Source organism: Polyodon spathula, chromosome 5 (genome assembly GCF_017654505.1).
Source record: "Polyodon spathula isolate WHYD16114869_AA chromosome 5, ASM1765450v1, whole genome shotgun sequence".
Classification (NCBI taxonomy): domain Eukaryota; kingdom Metazoa; phylum Chordata; class Actinopteri; order Acipenseriformes; family Polyodontidae; genus Polyodon; species Polyodon spathula.
Genome location: NC_054538.1, coordinates 35,367,213 through 35,391,150, shown reverse-complemented (window position 1 = coordinate 35,391,150; position 23,938 = coordinate 35,367,213). Strand labels below are relative to the sequence as shown.

Here is a 23,938-nt window from a genome sequence, read left to right as displayed (position 1 = left end):
TGCAGATAGATGCAATGGCTTTACCAGCTGCTGAAAAGTTAAAGAGGGTCAGAAAGTTCAACGAACCATGTGTTTTATCACTTCAACTTCAGTCACCAAAAATACTTTATAAACACCCAGGGGAATGGAGTCTGAACTAATGGGGGAAAAAAGGAAACTAAATTAAAATAATTTAAATACTGAAATAAATGATCATAAACCATAGTGTTGTTTTTCACTAGATGTCTAGTTATCCGCCAGTTTCAGTTTGAGGATTGATTCCAAAGCCTCATGCTGGTATAAGTTTTGACTCAATAAAATAGTCATTACCTAATTACTGCACAACGGAAAACACTGCTAGGCAAACATGCGAAGTGCAATTTAAGTGTCATACATTATGATGTAGACACCACCGGTAACAACACAAGCACTTGTGTTGAAGGAAAAAAAGCTGAAAGAAAGTATTAGAGTCCCCAGCTGGCAGGATAAACAATGGTGCCGGGAAGAAGTTTTGGGAAGCTGGAACAGCATATGATTTTCACATCTCCTCTTCCAGTCTGAGCTACAGTACTGTACTTCATTGGCATGCTTTTGTGATTCTTTCAGTCTGTTTCAGTACAGGATTATGTTCCAACCAGGTCATTTATTATCAAATTGAGTAGTCCAGAGTCATGTTCTACATTGACCTTAGAATGTTCAATTGAACTAAGGTGTTCTATTAAGTAAATAAATACGGTAGAGCAAGGGTTCTCAACTTTTTTGCTTCTGATAGCTATAAAAATTCCACGGCCCACCATATATATATATATATACAACACACACACACACACACACACACACACACACAAAGAAACATAACACTCAGGTCTAATGGATTTAATCTATCCATTATCATTAACTGCTTAATCCTTTTACAGGGTCACAGTGAGTCGGAGCCTAACCCAGCAGACACATGACTACACCCTATACAGTACGCCACACACAAACAGAGGACAATTTAGAATGACCAATCAACCTGAACATCACGTCTTTGGACTGTGGGAGGAAACCGGAGTACCTGGAGAAAACCCACACAGGCATGGGGAAAACATGCAAACTCCACACAGACAGATCCCTAGGCCGGCATTGAACGCAGGACCATGGTGCTGTGAGGTAGCAGCGCTAACCACAACACCACCATGCCGTCCAATTGGATTTAATCAAATATTTTAAACATAGCTATCAAACAAAAAATCACAGAAAATGTGAACAAAAATACAGATCAAAGAATCATGATAAGTTTTCCACATGAAACATGACACACAGTCAAAATGAAAACATTACAAAGTTAGTATTAGGTAAGACCTACCACAGCATTAACACAATCCTGGCAGTGTTGACACATAGACCTGATCAAGCTCTGGATAGACTTCTGTGTGATGTTCCACCACTCTTGCTGTGCAGCTGCAGCCAGCTGGCGAAGGTTGGCTGGTCACAGTTGTCTCCTGTGGATGACACTGGCGATTTGGTCCCACAAATATTCTATTGGACTTGGGTCAGGAGAAAAAGCTAGCCACGACATGACCTCGACATTGTTTTCTTAAAGTCATGCACTTGTAATTCTAGCACTGTGTGGTCTTGCATTGTCCTGCTGGAAAATCGACACTTCCAGATTGGCTCGCAGGAATGAAAAAACTGTTGCCTCAAGGACTTTGTCAATGTATTGCTGAGCAGTAAGGTTGTCCTCAATCTGCACCAAAGGCACTCTTGAGTGATGATGTGCGGAGATTCCTCCCCACATCATCACACTTCCACCGCCCCACTGGTTGGCTTGAACAACACAACAATCAACATAACGCTCACCACGATGTCTCCACACACGTTGTCTTCCGTCAAGTGTGTCACGGGCAAAACTGCATTCATCGGTGAATAAAACACTCCATCGCTCTCTCTGCCGCCACCTCAGATAAGACAGCGATTTAGTCTCTCAGCTGTCAACATGTTACCCCTGAAAGGCCTCCGACCATGCAAATCATTTTCATGCAGACGGCAAGCTACAGTCAATCTGCTGATGCGCGGGTTATGTCTTCCTGGAATTTCTCGTGCTGTAGACGCTGCAGGCTGAAAACGATTACACAGATGGATCAGTCGGATGTGATGGTCCTGGGCTGGTGTGGTGACCTGACGTGGCCTGTCCCTCACAGAGCCAGTTTCCTGGTTTCTCAGGACTAGTTTCCGGGCAACTTCTCTCACAGACAGGCTGCCTTCAATCATGCCGATTGCAACCAGGCGATCTTCATTACTGAAGCTAACAGGTTTCAGTGTGTCATAAGCATACTGGGAAAATAACACATTCTCTGGTTTATTTTTGGAGGACCCCTTGAAACCTCCTCAAGGTTCCCTAGGGGGCCACGGACTGCCGGCTGAGAACCCCTGCAGTACAGTATATGTTGTAAACCCATTGTTCATTTCATAAAATCAGGGCAATCAAAATGATGTGGTATAGCAAGTGCTACAACACTTAAGAAGTTTTCCAATATGATATAATAAACAGTATTTTTAAAATGTGTATTTTATTGTTTTATTTGAACAGTATAGAAAAAACTAGTTAAAATTGTACTTGGCTATTAAATATCAAAAATAAAAATAAAAACTCTGACAACAGCTACAACCATATTGTACAGAAAGAGCTAAACAGTAGCCAACGCGGTACACAGCAGTATCCAAAATGATCTCGACAATTAGTGATTTTTTTTTTTTTTGTAAACCGCTGTATATCAAACCTGTATTCCTATGCAGGTTGCTTTTACATTTAAAAGTTGGTTTTGTGGAATCCAGTGCAACATTTCTATTGTTAGCGCATTTTCAATGGAAATAGAAGAGCTTTACATGTCTATGCAATGACAGAAATATGCAGTTAACAACCTCTGTTGCTCTCTCTATAACGCTCTGCTGACTCAATGTCATGTGTGCATATTTTGTTGTTAAACATACTGTTTTCCAAACAACAGTTGATGGTATTTAAAAAAAAAATGGTGATGCAATACCTCCATCATTGTCACCTCAGCTAACAAGCATGTATTAAATGGAAAGAAAATGGGACAGCCATCGTCAATGGGATGTTAACTCTAGAGGATTAAGTGACAATATATTTTTGCATCCCCCTGCTCCCAGGATACACTGTTGACCTCTTGGGCGAGGGATCTGAAGACACAATTTAAATAATCCTTGAATAGCTCCAACCCTAAGCAAGCATTTAAACTATTCCTGTTTTCACTGCAAACAATGAACATTCAACTGAATGAAAAGCTGAAAAGGAATAGTTCTTTACTACAATGAAAACTAAAAATACAGTTCTATAAAGTCTATTTTAATCAATGTTCAGATTTTACATCAAGTGCCACAAACACATAATTACAATGAATGAATATAAAGGCTGCAAGCATTTTGCAAAACATTCTTGACTTACACACATTGCTATTACAGCTAAAAAAAAATTGTTAAACACTTCAGAACTAACGTCCGGCCAATAAATCTTGCCAGATTTAAAGAGCTGCAATCTGTCAGGTTAATCTAGCGCAGGTGTTGAGGATGATCTCTTCCATTCCACATCACTTTCTAACTGTTTTGGTAAAGATCTAAATTACAGACCTGTTGTTTTTTCTTGGCCACAGCACAAAACTGTGATTCACATCAACCCTGTCTAAAACGTTCCATTTTCTTACAAAGCCACACTTCCCTAAGCACAGTGTGTGCTTTGTAGAGTGCGGTCTAAAATAAAATCAAACATTTTGTACAGTAACTCCTCTAAAACCACAGGTGAAAATCAATCCAGATGTCCACAACAGCATGGTTACATTAACTTTTTTTAGTAACTTGGATGGCTTCAGCAATATGTCAGTCCTGTAGGACATGCCCTATAGCCTGGAGATCGCCAGTTCAAGTCCAGGCTATTCCACTGCCAACTATGGATGGCAGTTCCCAGGGGGCGGCGCACAATTGGCCGAGCACTGCCCGGGTGGGGAGGGCTTAGGTAGGCTATGGTGTCCTCGGGTCATTGTGCACCAGCTACCCCTGTAGACTGGCCGGGTGCCTGCAGGCCTGCCTGTAAGTTGCCCAGAACTGCGTGGTCCTCCAACACTGTAGCTCTGAGGTGGCTGCATGGCAGGCCTGCAGAGTGAAAATAAGCAGACGGCTGACGGCACACGTTTCGGAGGAGGCATGTGTCCGTCTTTGTCTCTCCCGATTCGGCGCGTCAATGGCAGTGGTGAGCCGGGCTGAAATAAAAATCAATAACTGGGCTTTCCAAATTGGGGAGAAAACAAGAAAAAATAATTACCAATTCCAAAAAATCATGTCAGTCCTGCACAGCTACTGTGTGATATGCTAAACTAGGCATATCTCCTTATTCACCTTGACCTTGTGCATTCCAGGGTCACAAGTTCACATTCCTGACCCTTCCACTGATCACACTCAGTCCTGAAATAGAAAGCTAATAAACAACTTGAATACAGTCCAAAGATATCAGGCAGCAAAACATCACAGGTCCCAGCCTTTAAAAATCAGCCCTGTGAAATTCCATTGGTAACAGATCAAATTAATTTTGACGAACACTTCCCCAAAAATCCATTTTCTACCGTAGACCTGTAGCGAACAGTACACCAAATTCACCAAAACATTGGTACACAATCGATTAAATTGTTATCAATATCATTAAGCAAAATGAATTGATGAAAACATTAAAAATGAGGCTATTAAATTTGATTAATGGAATAAATTTGTAATGTAGTTCTGTAAACTTCCAAACCACTGCTATTTTGGTTACCTCCTTCTGGAGTCAAGACTTAAATGTTTGGCAGGATTTTCAATGGTAGACCATTTAGTCTGGAAAGGAAGCACAGTACACATTAGAAAAAAAGAGAAAAACAAATTGGAAAACACTACCAATAAACATAGCTGTACATATTCCAAATACGGACTGTTTAAAAAAAAACGAAAGTCATTTTCATGATCCACGCTCATTAACAAAAAACATATGTCCTGCAATTTTATCCCACTTCCTCAGCCGGAGAACTGTCTGCATTGTGTTCAGCCCCAAAAGGTCACTTCCACAGCAGCCAATCTCCCATTGCCAAGGAAACAGTCACTGTTGATTTAAACTTCCCTCCCACAAGGTACTCTACCTCGGCTTGTTTTATCTCTCTCACTTCGGAAGCACTGCTAACTGACGCCATTCTCTTAACTGCCCCTGCTAGACAATACTTATTTCCTGGAAAGGCAGCACTTCTACCAACTGCAAAACCATGGCAGCGCTGTTATTGTTTTAGACAGGCAGCCAGAATTTACTGCAATTATTAATGAATATTTTTGCAGGTTACAACACTTTTCTGCAACCAGGGCTGTTACTGAAGATTAAACATGTTTTTATAACATGTTGAAAACATTGGGATTTTATTCAGCAGTGAACACCCTCCCATATGCATATTTGCTTAACACCTAATGAAATGAATACTAAGTGTTTGGGACAGCCGCTGCACTCTCACTTCTCTGGCCTCGACGGTGTGCCTTTATTGATCTGACAGTCGCTTTTTGTTCCTGTTCACCTGCTCTGAATCTACCATCACTTTATATGACAGCTCATCTTGAAGCATTGTCCCTCTTTAGCAGCACACTGTTATCACACTCACTGTGAGATTTCCCAGTTCCGGCTATTGAAATCAATCCTACAACTACAGTCGAGGTCACCGTTGCACTGATTGGCATGATAAATGGGGTTTGTCCTTGAAACTGTTGCTGTCTGACAAGCAATTTCACCATTGTTATGAACATTAGGAAAGTGTAATAGCTCAATCAAGGGCTTTTCAATTACACCCACAGAAACAGAAGTGGTTTGCCGCACCCTCCATAAGCAATGTATTTAGAAGGGGAAAAAAACATTATAGTATGTCTGCATTACAATTATAAATGTTTTCATTTTTATTTAAACAACCTTACAGCTACAATGGTCATCACCTCCAACGTCAACTAAAAACAAAATTAAGATATATGTGTATCCTGAGTGTATTGATTCTTAGCGAAAGTCAACAGAAATGTGTTTGCGTAGTGTTAAATTGTAACTTAAAACTTTAAGTCTGTGTACTCTGCATCGTGTAAATATTGTGCAAATTGCCAACACTGTTAAAACATTTTATTGTTTGCTTTTATGTTAAGCTCTGACAAAAGCATATTTTTTTTGAATACCTATGACCACATTTTAAACCAACTTCCCAACTGCCCTAAATATCATACAGTAGCAAAACAAATGATGAAAATTGGGAAGCTGTTTGTGTTAATGGCAGGTCAAAATGTGGACCTGTTTATAATGTTTCAATCAGAAAATAATCCACAATAATATTAGATAATTCATCATATCCTATTGATCATCATATCCTATTAGAAAATTCATCGGACTCAATACTCAAACATTTCCAGATAGCTGATTTTGAATCCATAGTTTTGGATAAATGAGAGGCATTATTGTGTCCAGCAGTTTTCAAAGAGAACATCTGACACATACAGCTGGTTTCAAAGACCCCAACTGGGCCTAATCTTGGATTACCTTACCTAAGATAACATTAGGTAACTATAGCTCAAGACTCATGCTAATCGGGGTGTGTAAAAAAAATTAACTTGGGAGTATAAACCATTGCAGAGACACTTTAAATCTGGACAGTGTGCTCTGCTCTGTTCTTAGTCACCTAGTTAAAGTAATAAAATGTACCAATAAAGCACTTTTACGTATTCACATCACAATTGATTCAGATTATACTATATGGAACACATAGTACTTGGTGAAAAAAACCTTCTGGTTTTTTAATGATTTTGGAGATGCCTATTAGGCATTTCCAACTGGTTTAAGGGAGGCTTAAAAGGCAATACTGAATCAAGCCCTTTGAAAAACATACACAAGATGCTTCAAGCTGTCAAACCTGATGTTTCTGTTTTTTATTCTGTGATGTGTCGGTTATAAAGCCAGCAGCTTTGAGGCTGGTGTGGAAGCACAGAAGTATGAAGAAGAGAATAGAATTGTCATACAGGATGAGAGGAACATCCTGCAATTTTACAGCAGCGCTAACCTTTAAACACTTTGTTTAAAGTACTACACACTGGTCAAGCAACAGCAGGAACCTTCAGCTTATTCTTAAGCCCCTTCAAAGATCCATCCAGTTTCAGACAGAGGACTGCAACTTCTCTTGATAAGATGTGTGTGTGTGGGGGGGGGGGGGGGGGGGCGGGTCATAACAGGCACAGCTAACAAGGAGTCTCCATCAAGGGGAAGGGAGATAACTGCAATGGCCAATCCAATGCTCCCCACTGAACCAAGAGATCAATTTGATCATTCATAAAGCTGCAGTGCTGAATTATGTAGTAAAGTCAGCGTACAGTCCTGTACTATATGGAAATTATATATATTGTTCCACATTCAATTGGTTGCCAAAAAGAAAGCTTGCACACCTAAAAAGGATGTGGACAGCTAAACTTTTAACCCAATGCATTTCCAGATCAATCTGCTGTGTGATAGCATGTCTTCCAAGAAGATAAAAACAAGCAGATAAGGAGTAAGTCAAGTAAATTGCAGCATTATTTCAAGTGTCATGACCTCGAGATTTCTCCTAGATATATATATATAATATATATATATTATTATATATATATATATATATATATATATATATATATATATACATATATGTTCTACATCTCAGAGCATGATCAATCAGGTAAGCCAAAGGTTGACAGCATATATAGTTACTAAATAGATCTGTAGCAGTTACGAAACCACATCTGTACAGGAGGACTAAGTACAGCATAATGAAATGGTCCACATAAATTAAACTTCTGTTCACTCGGGTATTGCAGTATAATACATTCACCAAAGCTTTCTTCAGTATTCAACAGAAAGGCACTCAAGACAAATATTAATTATATCTCTCAGAATAGGGATGGTAGTTTGATGACATATCATGACACCCCTCCACTACTTTTTTAATGATCTCCTGTGCAACTTTTTCTGGAAAATTGTAAAACTCTAGCTAAATTATATTTTCATGGGTAGTCTCCAAATGATTATTATAAAATGGATACTTTACAGCAAGTTCAAGAGATGGGATGGGACAAGCCATTGTAAGTGTAATACTGAACACATCTGAAACTTCAATACTGTAGGAGTTTTATTCAATCTATACACAATGCTTACATGTCCTGAATGTGGTAAATTTATGTGATCTGTGTGGGGTCTCATGTTTAGAAATCTGACCAGTAGGTTGCAAATCATAAAGGTATATTCATTTACTGAATCTAGTGTACTTTGAAATAAATATTTAAGTTCATGTTACAGTACATTAAAAGATTTACATTTATGCCTACAAACTTGTTTTTTTAAGCATGTAAAAAGTGGAGTAGACTGAAACGAGCAATCGTTTTCAAACAGCCTTCTTGATGTCAGGGAGTAAATTTACTGAAAGCATTGGGATCTCAGTCAGGCTTTTCACTTTCCCCAGTGAGAAGTGTTGGCAGGATGCTGAGACAGAAAGAATGGATGATTTGTCCCCGAATTGGCGACATGCCTTGATTTTGTTTAAGCCGGATGTGTTTTTGCATGTTCCTCATCAAAAAACAGGAACGAAGCAAGACTCCCAAGAAGTTTAAGACTCCATTAAGTGCACTATTTAATTATTCATTTTTTGCTAAACAGACAGCTTGTTCTAAGGGAGGGAAAAAAAAAAAAAAAAAAACTTGGGAGTATAAACCATTGCAGAGACACTTTAAATCTGGACAGTGTGCTCTGCTCTGATCTTAGTCACCTAGTTAAGTTAATAAAATGTACAAATAAAGCACTTTTACGTATTCACATCACAATTGATTCAGATTATACTACATGGAACACATAGTACTTGGTGAAAAAAACCTTCTGGTTTTTTAATGAATTTGGAGATGCCTATTAGGCATTTCCAACTGGTTTAAGAGAAGCTTAAAAGGCAATACTGAATCAAGCCCTTTGAAAAACACACACAAGGTGCTTCAAGCTGTCAAACCTGATGTTTCTGTTTTTTATTCTGTGATGTGTCGGTTTTAAAGCCAGCAGCTTTGAGGCTGGTGTGGAAGCACAGAAGTATGAAGAAGATAATAGAATTGTCATACAGGATGAGAGGAACGTCTCTACCACCAGCTACGAAGATACAGAGCCAAGGAGGCACCAGAGTCTGTGGGAGGGCAGCACACATTATTAAGTTAAAATCCTATCAAATAATTTATTTTCAAATCAGCCCCATTGTAAGATTAACTTTGGTTGTCAAAGACAAATATATAATTTTAAACACTGGAGGGATCTAAATACATTATTTAAGGTCATGCTTTAAAAGCTAGTTTGTGTTTTAGAAATTGCTGCTTTTTTTAACCTTTTTTTGGTAATTAAAGTTGACCGACCAAATAGCTTCAGCAGCCTGATGCATCTCTAAAATAGGGGGTTTGTTTCCCAAAGGTCATTTTGTGACCCATCTTCCCTGAGTTGTCCTTTGATAACTTGTGATTGGGATGAGGCAGAAGTAGGACCTGCAAAAGAAAACCAGGAAAATAGATGGAGATAAAAAAAGAGCTCAGGAGGGATATAGAGAACAATTACAAGCATTAGGCCAAATCACTGTGCTGACTGCTCTTCAGTATGGCAATAAGGGGAGATATGAAATTAGTTTTAAAGATCATTTTCAACATAAATGCTAAACTTGTGAGGCTAAAGCAAAAACTTTTTACAAAGCAAGAGATCATTAAGGGTTTGTCTTTACAGTAGACTCATAATTTGCAGGTCTGCACTTACAGTGCAATTTCAGGTGGGTTAACAGAGTAAGTTGGTTATTTTCCTTCCTTAAATCTCATTAAATGGTTTAGTCTACTTGCCAAAAAGCAAAAACACTAGTGTATAATATAATATATATATATATATATATATAATATTATATATATATATATATATAAATATATATAAATATATATATATATAAAAACACTTGTAATTCGTGAAAAATCATGAAACAAATAAGGTTTAACATAAAGGTCTGTAAATTACAACTACCATTGACTTTCACAATTATCGGGTTTAAAAAAAAAAAAAAAAAAAAAAGGTCAGGTGTATCAGCAGCATGAACATGAAAGAAAAAGGTTACCACAACTCTCTTACAGCACACCTGCAGCATGAAGAATGTCAGCCCATGGCAAATGCCAATGCATGTTTTAATAAAACTGAGAAGTCCACATGACCAGGTACTCAACGAGTGCAATTTAATTAATGATAATATAAGAATTATTTCAATGTATTCCTACCGCAAGAGATTCTGCACAGTACACCCCCGCGGGTGGTAATAAGGTACAGCCAAATATATCTGCTTCAACCTGTTTAAATAATGAAGATGGCATTCTACAGGTACTGTGAAGTCACACTGAGCATGGATTATGCCCCTTCCCCAATTCAAGATTAACATGCCCATTCCATATCTGACAGTTACAAAAGTGAAAGTATGTATTCCGTTTCAGCCCTACCCACAAATAAGCAAAAAGTAGCTTGCAGCTTCAGCTTTTTAATGTTAATTCAGCATGTTGCAGTAAGCTTCTCATGCTCTATAGTGGCACTGCTGGCTGTAACTATAAATCAATGATATGCTGTTAATTAGCAACAAGGAATTGCAAGTAATGGCCCCAGTAATGTTGCTGAAGCTGACACCCTGGGATCCTTCAAGAAGCTGCTTGATGATCAATAAGCTACTAACAACCAAATGAGCAAGATGGGCTCAATGGACTCCTCTCATTTGTAAACTTTCTTATGTTCTTACTAAACAATATAAATAGGTCTTCTTGTCTGCAATTTAAATAATAGGGCTTGCAAGGCAGTAATTATTATTAGGTACCTCTTATCTTTTATCTATTTCCATAATGACACTTGAATATATATTTTACACTATGACTTTCTACCTGTTTAATGTATATGATGCTTAGGCTTTATTTGTAAGTGTACAAATAGCAAAGTCTGAGCCAAGTAGAAGCCTTATAAATAGGTCTCACAAAGGCTGACTGCTCTAGTAGTATAGGAAAGAAAACTAATCAAAAAGGCACACGTCCAATTTTTTACCTTTCAGTACGTGACACAAGCTATTAAATTATTTATCCTGGAGTTAACTTAATCCAGAAGAAACCCAAACCCGTAACATTGCTGCAACAAGCCCTTGGCTATACAGTATGAATACCTTAATATTTTTTAATGTTTTGTTTTTCTTTTACTGTCAGACATTAACCTTGTTTTAGAGTGTAAAGTAGAAGGTTGTGAAACACTCTTAACATAAGCTGTTAATTGCTAGGATGGTAATTTAGCTGTTTCACTCCTTTTAAATAAACAAAGCCTAAAGGAAAATCTACCTTAAAGCAATTTGTTTGTTTTCAGCAGGCAAGTGCCGAGCACTAGCCTGTTAGTTTGTTTGCTTCGAAGTTATGAAAGACACACCATGTGTAACTAAAGAGCTACGAATCTTGTTATATCAGCAAAAATTCTTCAAGGGAACTTAAAATCTCATCCCAATGGCACTCCTTTAAATGGATGTCTGGCTCTTAACTCTGTGATTCATTAGACAGAGTTATCAGGAAATTATGATATCATATGACATCATACTGGAGTTTGCTAGGGTACATTTCCAGCACAGATTTTAAATGACATAGAAAGCTAACAAAAAGGCATCAAACTTTTAAGTACAATAACTCCGGTTTATTGTTATTGAAATTTATACAGGTTTATGAGCAAATAAAATATAATCGCACAAAGAAAGTTTGCAGTCAGTAACTACTTTAAAAATCTAAAATTGACAGTTTAGTTTGTTGGGTGCTATACTGTAGCTTATGAAGACTAGCAGCGAGTCTGCAAGGTTGTGAAAAGCTAAAGAAGCCTGTTGAGCTGGAAAGGTCAAGGTAGTAAAGAGGAAACCAGTAGCATTACAGTCGGAAAGAAAAAGAGTGATGCACTTATCCTGGGAGTGTCTTCTCCTAGATTTGTCCCTGAAGTTGATGGGAAGCACCGGTTTAAAAAGAGTTGTATTTGTCCACTCATTTTAGGCTCTGTTTTGGCACTTCCCAGATGACTTGGAAGACAGGGCTGCTACAGTAAATGTCCTGTGGGAACTAGGAGCATGCGCAACATTGTCCCATCCTCTCTCCTACTGCAGACTCCCACAGTATACTAACACAGAAGTCTCACAGCTAGAGACTACATTACACTTTTATGCGAAGGGAACCACATGTCAAATTACTTGCTGTTACTAATTGTTGCCTTCAATAACAACAGTTCTAAAATCTTCACTAAGAAACACAGAAAATGACCCAAGTCAACAGAAGCCAAATGCACACATCCCAAGGCAAGTGAAGAAGCATACTAACCAAGTCCTGATAAACAAAAAGTATGTTACCAAAGAGCACCCCACACACTAATACAGTAATCAAAACCTTTTCAGATTTAGGACTTGTAGTTCAGAGAAAAGACTGTGCCTGACTCTCACTGATTTCAGTACCCAGAGATTTCACTGCAATCCAAAAACAATAGAGGACAAACGTGCTACTATTTAAGCCTGTTCCTGCTCTGACTCTGCTTACATTAAACTCAGCACCTGGAAAGTCAAGGCCTGCATACATCTGTCCCACTTGTTTTGTTTTGTGTGCAATGGTATATTATTAGAATTTAGTAACACATTTTGCATGTAAAACAACTTGGAAAACAAAAGATAAATGTATTCTTCATTAAATATTAACCTGGTAAAAACTTTAGAAACTAGAGTAACAGGTTAAAGTAGTGTGAAAAAAATAATAAAAAAAAACAAAACGGTATTATCATGTTCTATTTCTAATATTAATTCCTGACGAACCCCAAAGTTCAAACTTGACAGGAAACGGATAGTGAGAAGTGTTTAGCAGAAACACCCTAATACAGCTTCATTTCAGAAAGCACTGTTAATCAAGTACTGTATGTTGGCATTCTCATTGCTTTTAGTTTTTCTGATTCTAAGAGAAAAAATAGACTTTCACCGCCTACATGCCCAGCTGCAATAACACATCATTCAAGATCAGTTTGCACTCTATGTGATTCCATCCACCTAATTGAGAGTGTCATTATTGTCAGGAGCTGAGGCATCACAGCGCCTACCCCCCTTCATCTTTCTCTCTGGTCTGTCAGAAACAAAAGGTGTTAATAATAAAGCTCAGGGAGCGAGAAAGAGAGAGAGTTCTCTATGGGTCCTGCTGAGCTGCCAGACCCCATCTGTTATGCAAAGGCTGGTGTAGGCCAGGATTTGGAGAATATATGAAGTGTTCACTCATAGTGTACAATAAATCCCATCCTGGATCAGCAGTGTTTCACAATAAGCAAAAAACTATTAGGAAGGAAGTTGTGAGGAAGGTTAAGGATAATCATCAATGCCATCCTTAAAAAATGGTTGTTTGCTGTAACGGTTGGTCCAAAAAACTTTGTTCAAGAAGTCTTGTGGATCATCTATGTGCTCTTTGGCGAAATTCAGATGGGCAGCAATGTTCTTTTTAGAGAGCAGTGGTTTCCTTCTGGCTATCCTTCCATGAACACCATTCTTTTCAGTCTTTTTATGATAGTTGAGTCATGAAAACTCACATTAGCCAAGGCGAGAGCGGGCTTCAGATCCTTGGATGTTGCTCTGGGGTTCTTTGGGACTTCCTTGATGATTTTCCAATTTGTTCTTGGAGAGATTTTGGTAGCATGACCGCTCCTGGGTAGAGTGACTGTGGTCTTGAACATTCTCCATTTGTAGACTGTCTGACAGTGGACTGGTGGAGCCCCAAATCCTTAGAAATTGTTTTGTAACCATTTCTAGACTGATGAGCATCAATAACTGTTTTTTCTGAGGTCCTCAGAGATTTCTTTTGGTCGTGGCATGACGTGTTTCCACACACCTGCATGGTGAAGACCAAACTCACAAAGTTTCTGATCTTTAAAATAGGAAGGTGTCTCCCAAATCCTTATAAGGCAAGGTTAATTTCTACTTAATGGTACTGAGTGATCATCTTCACACCGTGCTGCAGCATTTCTTTCCTGCCGGGGGGGGGGTTGTCTTCCAGGATGACAATGCCACCATCCACAGATCGCCCAATGGTTTGATGAGCATGACACTGACGTTATCCATATGTCATGGCCTTCTCAGTCACCAGATCTGCCCAATCGAGCATTTATGGGATATTCTGGAATGACATCTGAGTCAGCATTTTCCACCTCCATCAACCAGGCATCAGTTGATTGACTTTCTCATGGAATAATGGTGCCGCACCCTTGCTGCAGAATTCCAGGGGCTGGTAGACTCGATGCCATGGTGCATACAGGCCGTACTGGCCCAACACCCTGTTAAGTGACTTTACATTGGTTTTTTGTAACAATAAGCTTTGGACAATGTTCATTTGCACCCTTTAAAATAGGTGACCCAGGCATCGGAACTAAGTTTAGTGCACTTTTATTAACACAAATAAACAAAAACAACCAAAATAAACCTAACTCCCATTGGAGTGCTAAGTAAACTTTTCTTCACTCTTAACTAACCCACTGGACCGCTAAGTCATTGACCAGCCAAAAACACTTGTTTTTACGCAGTTTACAAGTTTAACAATATATACAAGGTGCACACAGTACCTTTTTTTGTTTTAGTTTTTTGGTATTATTTTTGTTTTTTATTACAGCCTAAACAATTTGGAAACTAATAAGTTACCACAATAAAAGTTCTGGAGACAATTTGCTAATGATTTTCAAAACTCATATAATCTGGTACCTACTCAAATATTCTGTTACTATGTCTTGTGGCTTATTTCTTCTTTTCTGTTATTGAATATCCATCATTCCCTACCAGCTGATCCCCATATCAATCTGCACACTTCTCATTTAATGCACAGAAAATCAATTCATGTTACAACAGATGCACAGCATTTGTGTTTAAAGGCCTTGGGTCTGTTTTAACTCCCTTCCATATGGCCAGACACTGACATTAAACCTATACTACAGACAGAAAGGGTCAAAAAGAGCTACTGATCAACTCATTCTCTTTTCAAGTTTACAATGGTATATTATTACATGATAAGAGAGTTTGTGTATTTGTGACTCACGCTTGCAGCTGTCCCTGTCCACTAATACCAACATATTTACGTTGAGAAGATAGTTTTAATGTATTATCCAAACCAGCTTAATTAAAAAAAAGTCAAAGCTAAATCGACAATATTGGAATAAAATCAGCAAAATGTATTTTTGATTTGACCGCTGAAATGCTTCCCTACTACAGTGCCGAGAAAAGGTTTGTGGACCCCAATGACAATTATGGAAATTCCATAGTTTTACCATGATAGCCTTCTTGAATCAAAACCAAAAATCTTTTCTTAAATATCCAATAGTGTTTATATTAACCAATTCCATGTCTTTTGAAACAAAATGATGACAATCTATGAATTAGACAAACAATGAGCAATTCAGGGTTTGTGAAAAGGTGAGTGAATCCCTGGTTCTATCAGCTCAATTAAGGGGATAATTAGAGTCAGGTGTTTAAATAATTAGGTAGATCTTCAGGGGTGAGTCTGGGAGGCCTCATCCTATATAAAGATCAGAAACTTTGTGAGTTTGGTCTTCACCATACAGGTGTGTGGAAACAGGTCATGCCACGATCAAAAGAAATCTCCGAGGACCACAGAAAAACAAGTTATTGATGCTCATCAGCAGCGTTCCCTCTAAGCTTTTTAGAAAGAGAAACCTTTGGCTATACATTAACCCTTTTAATATATTTTGTTGTATTATACAATTTTGAAACAATATTCCAACACAAGTACCTCAACAATTTTGCGATACAGACTGCATGCTTAACTGGTGGCCTGTGTAAAATTACTTTATACTACTGCATAAAACACTGGCACTGCCTTCAATTGTAACTATCTTTAGGACTACTAATTGTTCCATTCTTGGGAATACCAAATTCTGTTTTTCAAAAATTGCCAATTCCATTAGTTCCCACTTTTTATCAATGTATTAAAAATTAAATATGGAATTTGAAAATAAATTTAAGGTTGCTTGTTAAAATAAGTACATTTAATAAATATTACCACAATTCTTTTTTTTTTTTTCAATTAGACTCTTGTTGCTGTAATTATAAGTAAAGCACCTGAAGACACTTCAAACCTGTCATTACGTTTACAGACATCACTTGGCTCATTGCTGGCATTAAATAAGCAGAAAAACCTAAGAATTATTTTACAACAGTTCAGAAAACCAAATGTCCAGCACAGTTGTGAGAGGCACATTTACAGTCTTCCACTGACACTGTAGTTCAGTCTACAAATAAAGATGTTTTGAAAAGACCTGTTTAGCTTATTGCTGTCATTTACAATAACAATAAAAAATATGAAACAGTTTAGCAACAGTCCAGCAATGTCATGTGAAAGGAATCCTATGCACAACATTCCACAAAGTTTAGCGTTTTATTGGCATTATAATAACCAGGATAAATGAAACACTGATAAAGGCATGTTAACTGACTCGCTGCTCTAAAACAGGTTCACTGCTATATATTACCCGATTGTAATTTAAATAGCTCCCCTTTTAATGTAAACACAATTAATCCTCTCAATTGTTTCTTTCCAAATTCTGCAGTGTTATTTGCAATATTTAAAGAGAGTCATGTCTCCAGACAGAATGACTTTATGAAACCAACAGTGTGTAGTGTAGTGACTACATCCTTTACACAGTAAAGTGATCAATTTCCTTTAAGGATTGTATAGCTAGAAAAACAGAGAGCATATAATTCAATTAAGAAATGGCCATGGTTTAAAATTACTAATTATAACTTCATTAAAAAAGGTAGGTAGCGTGGAAAGAAATAAACTAAACAATAATTAAATATGCAGTTAATTTAGCTTACTTTGGGAAAACTTGATCGCAGTACCTTAGGTCTTACTTTTTCAGCATAGAAGAATGCAGTGCTTTGCCATTGTTGCCGTCTTATTTGCTTTCTTATTCTCTACGTGTTTACGAATGGCATTATCATATCTAATGGTATTGACTCGTACATGATCACACAAATTACAGCAAAACTAAGTATACTATCGCACCATCTTCATATAGATAATCAGATTTCTTTTAGCTCTGTCTTACTGAAACATTGTTTTTTTTTCTTCGTTGGTGCAGCCACCATGTTGAGTTTCAGCAGAGACATGGAGTCTTTGAAGTCACATGATGAATAAACTTGCAAAAAAATGGACATGGTACGTCTTCTTCAATTACTATGCACTTAAATGTGTATTTTCGACTAATGTGCTGATTACATTTTTACCAGTTTCAAAACGTTATGAAATGGTCGTTTTTTTAAAAGTGTACTGTCATTTTTATTTATGTTTACTGGAGTATTTACACTTCTAAATAAAGCCAGAAGATTGTGCTTCACTTATTTTAGCATTCAATTATACGACAAATTAAAAACTGTAAAGTTCATAAGCAGCACTCTGTAGAGACAGAATCGCCAGATGTCTGCGTCGCCCACCCTGTAGATTCGCGCTGGTGACCGAGCGAGCTTTGCACTAATGTGACGTTCATTTCTACAGAGGGAAATCAGATAATCAGCTGCAAGACAGACAAAAAATATGCTTATGTTAATGCGTTGTAAGAATGGTCTCAAAATAATAGGTTTACCTCAGAAGCTGGAGTCTCGATTGAGGTTGATAGTTATGATAATAACATGCGAAAGTTAGTAAACTGAGTGCAAAGGTTGTTGCCAGTTACTTCAAAAAATGCACACATTTTAACCTTAGAGGGAACGCTGCTCATCAGTCTAGAAAGGGTTCCCAAACAATTTCTAAGGATTTGGGGCTCCACCAATCCACTGTCAGACAGTCTACAAATGGAGAAAGTTCAAGATCACCGTCACTCTACCCAGGAGCGGTCGTCCTTCCAAAATCTCTCCAAGAACAAACCGGAAAATCATCAAGGAAGTCACAAAGAACCCCAGAGTAACATCCAAGGATCTGCAGGCCACTCTCGCCTTAGCTAATGTGAGTGTTCATGACTCAACTATCAGAAAAAAACTGAGCATGAATGGTGTTCATGGAAGGATAGCCAGGAGGAAACCACTGCTCTCTAAAAAGAACATTGCTGCCCGTCTTAAGTTCGCCAAAGAGCACACAGATGATCCACAAGACTTCTGGAACAATGTTCTCTGGAGAGATGAGTCTAAGGTAGAACTTTTTGGCCTCAATGAGAAACGTTATGTTTGGCGAAAACCAAGCACTGCGTTCGAACAGAAGAACCTCATCCCAACCGTCAAGGATGGTGGTGGGAGTGTGATGGTTTGGGGCTGCTTTGTGCCTCAAGACCTGGACAGCTTGCCATCATTGACAGAACCATGAATTCTGCATTGTATCAGAAGATTCTAGAGGAGAATGTCATGCCATCCGTCCGTGAGCTGAAGCTGAAACAAAAGTCAGTATCCAGCAAGACAATGATCCTAAACATACAAGCAGACCTACAAAAGAATGGCTGCAGAAAAAGAAATTCCGTGTTTTAGAATGGCCTAGTCAAAGTCCGGACATAAACCATGGCAGGACCTGAAGCGAGCTGTACATGCAAGGAAGCCCTCAAATGTCAGCAAGTTGAAGCAGTTCTGTAAGAAGAAATGGGCCAAAGTTCCTCAAAACCGATGAGAGACTGACCAAGTTACAGGAAACGCTTAGTTGAAGTCATTGCTGCTCTGAATCATTTGTGGATAAATATATGTTGAAAAAGTATCATGTGTTTGTTTAATCAGGTTATCTTTATCTATTATTAGGACTTAGATTGATCTAATAACATTTTAGGTTTGAAATATGTGAAAATCCTATGGAGTTCACAAACTTTTTCTAGGCACTGTATCTATCAAGCGAGACTGCTTTGCTTGTATTAAAAGAAACAGTTATAATATTTAAGTCCATGCACTATGCATCAAAACCTTAGTATGCGGAACTGCAAGTTTTAGTACAATGCATGACAATTGCTAGGAGCACACCTCCAAAGTACACAGGCAATCCACTTGTTGCCTAACACTTTATTAGAAGACAATCATGCATAATGAATTCACCCAATCTGTGATTATTTCATTTTATTGCACTCTCAAGGCTGAAATGCCATCTAAATTAGTTTACAGGGTTTTTTCTGTCTATAGCTGAAAAACACTTCTTAAATCAACCAAAATAGGAAGTCTGATATGCCTTATCAAAACATTAAATTCACGCACCACAAACCACCTGCCTATAGATATTTACTTTACGTCTTCGGGTCACGAGCCCCACTTCAGTACTTTTTGTCAGCAGGTTCAAACATACAGCTGTACAAAATTAGGTTAAAATCTACATATTTGTTAGATAATTGTCAAATTCCACAAATATAAATGTTATTATTTTGTTTTTATTTACCGGATTTTTACACAGCATGATACTCGAGTTTTGACCAGCATATACAGTAATAGATTGAGCAATTGTCATTCAAACCTATAATCTGTATGTAAAAAAGAAAAACATGATACTAGTATTTTCTGATTTTGCCTTTGACTTTTCCTGAGTATACCCATACTGAACATTCCCTTATATCTTAATTGTGAGACTATTTATGAACTTTACATAACCCCGCTGTACTAGCTTATTTTGCTAGTCAAATGCCAACATGACGCTTGGAGGGGCTATCACTAAAATATTAGGAATAGATTTTGTTACATACTGTTGGCCTTGTGTGGTATGTTGGCATGTTGTAATTCCTTATGAACACTACACTGTAATTTCCAACAAGTGATCAACAGTTGCAGTTAGCCACTTCTGGCATTGCATGTTCTAAAATCTTTTTTTTTTAAATCAGCCTTACTAAAAATAAAGAGGATTGTCTCGTGTTTTTATACCTCACATATACACCAAATAAATAGTTAATTCACCACTTATATTTGTGATCTAACAAACATTACCACTGGCCAATAATTTGCATACTAAGAGACAGAACAAGTAAATGCCACCGATACCAATTGTAACATGTGCTACAAAACATGTAAAGTTTGCTTCACAAACAATTTTTACTTTGAAACAAATTGGTAGGTAGAGATTACTCATACTTGTCCCATAAATTTAGAGAACAGTATATAATCATGGTGTCAGTTTTGGAAAACTGAGCTTAAATTCTGAAATCGAACCCATTTACAGAAAACAATATTAAACCCCCTTTAATTATGTATAAACTGCTTAATTCTGCATATGTTAAAACAAGACACTAGGTTTAAGTGTTTAACAAATAGCAGGCCAATGAGTAAGAAGACATCAGTGTTGTACAGATGGTTTGCAACACAGAGATATTTTCAGATCATGTACAGGATCTGTAAGTTTGCCAGTCAGTCACCTGCTAGTTAGTCCTTGCCCTGAGGTGATTAATCAAGGCTGTGTGCCTGCTGTTCCCCTGTAAAGCTGCAAAAAGCAACAGTCTGATATTAGCTGTGCCTCAGACACAAACAGAAGTTCTGCAATCCTTCCAACTCCCTCACTCCTCCTTTCACAAAACATTCTCAAAGAAAGAACATGTCACTGTACACAAAGCAAAAGTGGAACTTCTTTCCATCCTTAAGTTGTCAGTCAGGGCTATACTCAACTCAAGACTTATACCACATTGCAAGGTAGACTACAGCACATGTTGATTGTTTTGCTGATATAACTGGTTTCTCCACACTTTTGGGAATGCTGTCAGGTTTGCACCATGACCCTTACAATATTGGCAGCCCTCGGGAACACAACAATCCTAGAGTAATTGGGCAGTGTATACTGTTGGTATACTTTACATAAATTCTGTGAATGTTGAGGCTTCTGACAAGATTTAACACCCCAGTGCCTTAACAGGTTGGGGAAAGCCAAACCACTATTTTTCATTACCCAATATTTAATAACAAACTACAAACATAAAACAATATAGTGTTCTTCTGTAAACATATTACCTGACAATGAAATACAGTTCGTTTTCTACAATACAAAGACATACGCATACAGTGGGGGAATGTAGATTTTAGAAAGCATGTTTGCATTACAAAATGTTCAATACTAACGTAATTGCCATGTATCACATCTATTGAGGGAGCTTTTCAGTTGGCTGACTGCAGTATCTAAATGTTATGTTGAACAGGGCTGGCTTCAAATAAAGCCAGTGTGTGAAAAAAAACAAAGTTTCGGACAAGCTGCCCTCAAGCTGTTATGTCACACAGATGGTCAATGAAGGATTGAAGATCTATCAAGTTTGACGGGTCTCAGAGAGCCTTAAAGAAACAGCATTAACATACAGCACTCGCTAGGACAGCAGCGCCTTTACAAGTAAAACGCAATTTGCCTGCAGAAGGCACCGTGCGATCTACCAAATCAACGCAGACCCAGGTTGCCAATCAACTTAAAAATTGCACAGTAGCACTGACACCTTAATTTAAGGATACTAAACAGTTACGAAGTGCTTCATTTTAAGTGCTTCATGTCAAAAGTTTATCAAAACATAAAGTAATCAAACACAGCTAATAGCACAGCATCCGTGGTGTTCTGCTTTCATTAAATATTTGTTAGACAATTCAAGCAAAACGCAAACACCACTATCAGGACAAACGAGCAACAAATACAGTTACAGCAAAACCAACACACAGTAAATGTAAAAACAAACGTGTTCAGAAAATATTGGAGTAATTTCCCTAACAGAAACAAGAGAAATGTTTATGGAGATCAAAATCAGTGCAATAAATAAATAAATAAAAATGCAGCTTACGGATTCTGATTTTCTTCTTGTCAGTCTTGTAGACTGTACTTTGTAAAATTTCCAGGCGGTTCTGTATTCGGTTTGATTTCTCCCGTACAAATCCGGTTTCTCTCTCAATCTCCAGAAAAATATTGCTGGCATGTCGCGACAAATCAGAGAGCTGTCGCAAGACATTGGTCAAAGTGTTACAGCAAACCTCCTCCAAAGTTGTAAACATTAGTTTTTTCTTAACTTTAACTCGATCCACAAGCACTTTGTCACCCTCACCGCGATCACCTACTATTATTACCCTGTAGTCCTCCTCGTTCAACCTGCTTACCCGCTGGGGTTCCACTGTCCTCTGATGAAAAGGCATTTTCCAGAAACTTTATGAAACGTAATAAATGTGAAATGCAGTCCAATTGTAAGTGCAAGTTGCACAGGTTTATGCAGATTGTAATATAAACACAGTAGGTCCCTCCATGGCTTTTAAAAAAAAAATCTAATAAAAAAGGATGCAAAATGTAGCATTTAGTGTTGTGTAAAAGAAAGTCTGCCAAACTCTGCAGTCAGGAAAGAGTCTCAAACCCAAACTACTGAGACTAGTGCTGCGAGTGAGATGGAAAGCCTGGAACACACACTAACACCTGAGACTGCGGAGGTGGAGCTCTATCACTCAGCTGCGCGCAAGGAATTTTCTCCATGAAGAAAACGCGGATAAATTACCTACAGTTCCAACGAGTTTAAACTGAAGCGGGAGTTGCAGGGTGACTGAAGAAAAAAATTAGTCAGCTGAGTAACTGTAAAACATGTTAAATACATAGGGTTTGAAATAAATGATAATAAGAATGAAAATATCGTATTGGGATGTATTTTTTTTAGTATTTACGTGGAGATGTAGTGGTTTTATTAGTACTAGTAGTAGTGGGGTTGTTGTTGCATCAGACGAAACATTATTAAACTTATGATTAATCATGGTAAAGCAAGGTACATTTATAGCACTGTAAACTGCAGAATTACTGAGCAAAATGTAAAAGGGTAAACATTGAAAGGGAAATTCAATAACAGCAACAACACCACCACTAACATTAAAAAGTACAGTGGGGTTATTTTGGTAGTAGCTAAGGCCATTAGGAAAACAAAAGCAGCTGTCTGAATGCAGTAATGAATCTAAACGAGACACATGCTTTATATTATCATCACATTGCAGTAACTGTTTAATAATATAGAAGTAGAGAAACTAGGTAATGACATGAGGTAAGTGTACACTCTTGCATGCACATGCCCTTTCAATGTAATAATATCAGTACAACCCATTTTTAAGTTGTGTTTATTTAAAAATGTTATGGTACATTAACCCTGACAACTGGACATTATTGTCCTTTCAATGGACTCCATAAATTTACCAGGAAATAATTTTATGCTTTCCAATTTCAGTAAACCCTGTCTTGGCAGTCTACGTTGCAGGAACCCATTTTGGGGGGTAAAATGAAGGACAAATATTGCAACCAGTCGTTGTGTACCAATTTTGTAGTATAATGCACAAATGCTCCAAGATATCTTACAGTGAGGGGAAAAAGGGGACAACAGGGACAGTGCAAATTAATTGCTGTGGCCACATCTGTCAACCAAAAACCCAACCAAAAGAGAGAACACTTCCATTAGTTCTGTTGCAGTGTTTCCCAAACCAGTCCTATGGACCCCCTGTGTCTGCTGGTTTTCATTCCAACTGAGCTCTCAATTACTTAACTAGACCCTTAATTGAACGGATAATGTGATTAATTAGACCCTTTTAATTGTTTTTAGCTTTAACAATTGCATATTTCAAGTTAGCTATATCATTTTAGAAATAACTTGAGCTCTGCAACTGTTTAAGAGCTAAAAACAATTAAGGTTCTAATTAAGCACATTGTCAATTCAATTAAGGGTCTAGTTAAGTAACTGAGAGCTCGGTTAGAATGAAAACAAGCAGAAGCTGTGGGTCCCCAGGACCGGGTTTGGGAGCCACTGTTGGATAAATAAAAGGCAGGTGCCAAATCGCTGAGCCTAACCTAGCTTTTTTTTCTTGGTGTTCTTTGTTTTCCTCATTTACTGCAATTCTCCACATAAACTATTGTATGTTTGTTCTCCCTCATCTTGCTGCTTCTGTGTATTCCA

At 37.8% G+C, this 23,938-nt stretch overlaps 1 protein-coding gene across 2 annotated transcripts in view; it reads right to left on the bottom strand.

Annotated features, from left to right (window-relative positions):
• nhsl1b (NHS-like 1b) overlaps positions 1 to 22,378 on the bottom strand; it is a 116,365-nt gene extending 93,987 nt beyond the window's left edge. For both annotated transcript variants that reach the window (XM_041250476.1, XM_041250477.1), the window contains exon 1: positions 21,812 to 22,378. In XM_041250476.1, the coding sequence (XP_041106410.1) occupies positions 21,812 to 22,157 (346 nt within the window). In that variant the 5' untranslated portion in view covers positions 22,158 to 22,378. The remainder of the gene's footprint in view (positions 1 to 21,811) is intronic.
• Between the last annotated feature and the right edge of the window lie 1,560 nt (positions 22,379 to 23,938).